This window comes from Python bivittatus, unplaced genomic scaffold, assembly GCF_059951505.1.
Source record: "Python bivittatus isolate LINGU-HERP-01145 unplaced genomic scaffold, Pbiv_v1 ctg000480_np1212, whole genome shotgun sequence".
Lineage (NCBI taxonomy): Eukaryota > Metazoa > Chordata > Lepidosauria > Squamata > Pythonidae > Python > Python bivittatus.
The window spans coordinates 41,840,981-41,845,974 of record NW_028277075.1 but is presented as its reverse complement, the minus strand read 5'-3'; the positions used below and the strand labels follow the sequence as shown (position 1 = coordinate 41,845,974).

The 4,994-nt window shown below is 34.1% G+C and overlaps 1 protein-coding gene across 1 annotated transcript in view; it reads right to left on the bottom strand.

Moving 5' to 3' along the window:
- Positions 1-2,807: 2,807 nt before the first annotated feature.
- The window catches only part of LOC103068168 (uncharacterized), a 61,105-nt gene continuing 58,918 nt past the window's right edge, over positions 2,808-4,994 (bottom strand). Inside the window, exons 28-29 of the mRNA XM_025169840.2 lie at positions 3,944-4,058; positions 2,808-3,128 (exon numbers count right to left, since the gene is read on the bottom strand). Of these exons, the coding sequence (XP_025025608.2) occupies positions 2,970-3,128; positions 3,944-4,058 (274 nt within the window). The 3' untranslated portion in view covers positions 2,808-2,969. The remainder of the gene's footprint in view (positions 3,129-3,943; positions 4,059-4,994) is intronic.

Sequence of the window (4,994 nt, the reverse complement as noted above, 5' to 3'; positions counted from 1 at the left end):
GCCACGCCATTTTTGGAAACATTTTTTTCAGTGTATGCTTATCACTTTGACAGCTTACAAGGCTGGATAAATTAGGGCACAATTTCTGGCACCATTGGATACTTTCCCACTCTAGGTTGTTCAACTGGCTTCCTCTTTGCTTCCCCAATCCCATTTTTTCTCCCTTATTTTCAGTTTATATTTCTATAACTAATTTGCTTCATTAAATATCTAGTTAACTGTTAGGAATTCTGTTCATACTCAAGTGGCAGAGGTTCCAAAAGAAAAAAGTAACCAGGTATAGTACTGTTGTACGAACCATACAAGTTGTTATCAGGTTCTGGAAAAAGGCAGACAGAAAATAACCACCTTATCTGGAGATGGGATGACTCCATGCCTGAAAATTGTGGCTGACTCATAATTGCAGGTCACTTACTTCTATCTCATCAACATTTGGTTTACATGACCTATAGCACATTTTTTTTACCCAGTATCTCAAACAGGCTTAGTTATTCTTGGAATAGGCTTACTGAAAATTCATTGGACCTATTCTATGCATGACTAATCCTAATCCAATCCATTATAAAGCATACTATGTGTCATTAAGCAGCGTGTTTGGCTGGGAGAACTGAGTTATCGCTGCAACTCTTTTAAAAACATATGACTTCTTGGCCATGGTGCCTATGTTTAGGTGGCACATCTTCAGTTCCTTATGCTAACCCTCCATAAAGCCTTTTCTGACTTAGAGCCCTCAAATAGTTTCAACTGCAAATTCCAGAAGTGGCTCAGTATTCTAGAGGGTACGAGGCTGGAAAAAGCAGCTGTCACACACTCTGCAAAATACCTGTGAATGACTTCTGCTTGTACCAGCAGCAGCATTTCTACTCAGTGTGAAGATGGGTAGCTTAGCAATCATAACCTGCAAGTTGCAGCTTTTTGCGTATCAATAAAAATGATAGTTAGGGATTGCACTACAGACTCCTGATTGTACTTCTGTTCCAGGGATTAATCTCTAAACTCAAGGCATAATAGCTATCTTCAAGTATTTCATACAGATGAGATGGAGCAGAGTTATTCACTGTCATCCAAGGACAGGGTGCTGCAATAGTTATCTCTTAAGATTCCTTCCAAATGAATCATTCATTTCAGTAATTCAGTTACCTTAAAAGTATGTAATAATTTGGCAGGTACGGTATTTAAAAAGAAATTACTACTCAGATGCCTCTTCCTCTTCCAAGGTTATTTTTTCTAGTCAAAGACAGAAAATACTTGCAGTTGAAGATTTCAAAATAAACACTAACCACAAGTTTTCTTTTTCATGTTTGTATCTGACAACCTACCTGTTCAATTAGTAGCAATTTTGTTCAAAATTCAGCAACAATTCATTTAGCTATAAGTGACATATGTTTTAGCAATCAACTGGCTAGTTGTCAGATGCTTTCAGACAACAGATTCTCATATTTCAGTAATGATACTGTGCATTCCCTTGGCTTTCCCCATTAGATTTTCAGGTAATAATTTGGCACACACAGACCTACCATACAGAGAATGAAATCTGTCTTTGCATGCTTGTCTTTTTTCAGTGCCAGCTTCTGATAATGTGATTAAGTATCTTTGAAAAGATACCCTACTTTTAAGTAGTGAGTTCCTTTAAAAATTATCTTTTTATAAAAATAAAGCATTTATGTATACCTAAAATGGTACTTAGAATTGCTTCTTATTGCGAACACTTTTTACTGTAATCTATGCATTTCAGTATGAAAGGTAATCTGAATTATTAGTCAGATCATAAACTTCTCAAATGGTACTATCAAGGACAGAACATTATTCTTCTTCTGAGATATCTCTATAGTTGATATTACTACTGATAATCAGATAGTAAAGCTTGAGGTGTTATCAACCACACATGTGTTATGCAATTAGATTAAATCTAAAATAATAAATTACTGTGCATGGAAAGACTTCATTCCATCCAACATAGAAATAGTCTCTTACGTTAGTAAAAGAAGGATGATTAATAGCAATAGTGAGGATGCTCTCTCCGCTTTTTAGTATGCATTGTAGTTTTAACTTTTTAGCTTAATTTTAACTTTTTGTAGTTTTTAACTTATATATATATATATATATATATATATATATATATATGATTTTATAGGGTTTTTTTATCTGTAATGCTGCCTAGAGTCACTTGTATAGTAAGATGGGTGGCATATATAAATTTGAAAAATATATAAATAAAAATAAATAAATAAATAAATAAATAAACTGACCATTACTCTCATCAATCAACAATAAATAAAATCAAGTTAGCTGTTGTCTTGGATCTGATCCCCAAAACTCAGAACAAGAAATTTAAACACTTTCAAAAACTGTCCCTCTTCTCTATTTTTGTCATTGGGGGAAAAAAAGGTTTAGTTACTGCCAATCTCCTTATACACAGACTATGGTAAGCATTCAATATAACACAGACAAGTTCAATTCTTAAGTTTTTATTTAAAGTTGAGAAACTCATAATGATTCCAGCTTCCCTTCCCTATATTGCACTCTGTGAGCTCCTTGTTATAATCAAGAAGCAAAGAAACCCAATAGTTGAGAATAGTTTTCCCCAAATGTATAGTTCAACTCTGTTAAAATAAATTTATATAGAAAAGATAGCATTTACAACTCATTCAACAGTGTTCAGCTATTACATATTCCCCAAGTATATTAAATGTCCCAACTGCAGCAGCTTCTAGTAGTGTGTTTTAATATAATGTTTTTTCTTAGCAAATATAATATTCCATTGTTACAGAACTACTCAAATCAACTTTGGAACAACTGTGATGTACAAAACTTCTCGTTAACGAAGAAGTTGAAACCCATACCTTATGCTGAAAATATATAGAACTGTATCCAGTGCATAGCTTAACAGTAGCTTTTGAGAGGTCCATTATTTCAAATTGGCACACGTTATTTAGAAGAAAATAATTCACACAGCAAATTCAGTGCACTTATAAGATGCCTGTCAGACATAAGACAACTAGAAGATGCAGCATCACCAAATAACCAAGAAAAAGATAGCGAGATTTTGCTCTTGAGGTCAGTAACTTGGAGCAGAAAAGACTTCGTCCCCGAATCCATCTCCTAAAAGAAAGGGCTCCTCCTTTTACCTGTGCAAAAACAAAGATTACAGCTTGCTTAAAAGTATGCACTGGGAACTCTTTATTGGATCATCAAAAATGAAGGTACAGACTTAGTTAACAGTTGAGACGCAAAAACTTTCATATGCAGGTAAATACTTTTGATACTGCAATAGTTGATCTGATTGTCAGGACAGCTTGCACAAAAATTTTCATCTGGTCAATGGGCAAAACCAATAAAACAAAACAATGCAAGAGTTCATTCAACTGTGAAGTGTCATATGTCATCTGAAGTGACTGAACCCTGGTTAGGATCTTAGAAGTGCTCTAAGAAGAACTACACTTGTTTTATTTTTATTATCATTATAGCTTTAGGAGGTAGAGATAATTACTGGCTCAAGAACACTCGCTGAACTTCATGGCTGACTGGGCCTTCCAGCCTTAGTCTAACTCCAAAGTTATTTGCATATTTACAGAGAGGATTGTACTTGAACACATACATCTTAGTCATTCAATGGCATTTCAAAGGACAGCATTTCTGTGATTATGTAATTTAAAAAAAATGTGGTTCAAGTAATGCAACAGCTGAAAGATGACTATTCACCCCTTTTAAGAGGTCAAGGGACATTTCAGAACACCTTATAACCAGAATTTTGCTGAAATACTGAAATTACTTCAGTCCTTGATGTAAAGCAGAGAACTATAGGAGGAATCTAGAGGCACAAAGTCTAATACGTAATTATTTTCATCATACAATCTCTGCCTTTTTTTGGATATGATGTGAGTTATTTTCACATGAAAGAGGGAGACCATCTTAGATTTAACTTTAAAGTATATGAGCTTACCTTTCGTACTACAACATGTTCATTTGGGTTGATGACCAGAGCCTCTCTTTCCTCATCAGAGTCCATCTGAACGGCATACTCCCTAGGTGATGATCTATAAGTAGTAACTTCAAGCCTTAAAAGAAAAGTCAACAGAGTTCAAGATCCCCTAAATTTCTAAGCAACAACCAGCTATTTATGTACATTTTTCTTTAAATCATGATTCTATCAATGTTTTTCAAATTACAGTGTCAGATTTTCTTACCCTTCAAGCAAGAAAAGATTTTTTAAAATTATAATCCTATTTATTTTCTTTCTTTATTAAATTTGTATGCCACCAAATCATTCCAACTTCTGGTGGCTTACAATAAAATAAAATAAAATAAAAACATCATACAAAAATGAAACAAAAAACAAATATAATAAAGCCTCTATGATAAAAAGGGGAACATTAATAAACAATAAAACATTTCTCTATAACCCTCCTAACACCAAAGCCCAAAATAACTAAAAAAAATAGCAAAAATACCAGGAAGAATAGAAAATAGGGGGAAAAAAGAACAAATGATGATAAGGGGCCACATCATATGTGACTTCTGAAAGAGTTCAACCTTCACTGGTTTCTATAAGACCATCACCAAAGGGATCAGTCTAATTTCTAGAGGGAAATTCTGTTCCAAAGAATAGGTACCACTGCAGGAAAACAAAACATGTTTTCTAGCTCAGCACTCCTCACCTCATGAAAATGGGGTGCAACAGCAGCATCCCCCAGGAGGACTTCCTCAGATGGGTTAATGGGTTGGAATAAAAGGTCCTGCAAGAACCTTGGTGCCAAGCCATACAAGGCTTCATAAGTCAAAATTAACACACTGAATTGCACAAAAGCTAATAATATGTATATATGTAATACGGATCATTAGTAAAGTACCTCATTTAACAGATGTAACTTTAATAAATAGCAACTTTAATTATAAAAAGAAGGCAGATTTATTTGTTAAAATAACTGAAACAAACTGAGATAAAGGAATAGTATATTAATTTGCTTATGAGCCAATGCTACTACCCCCATCAA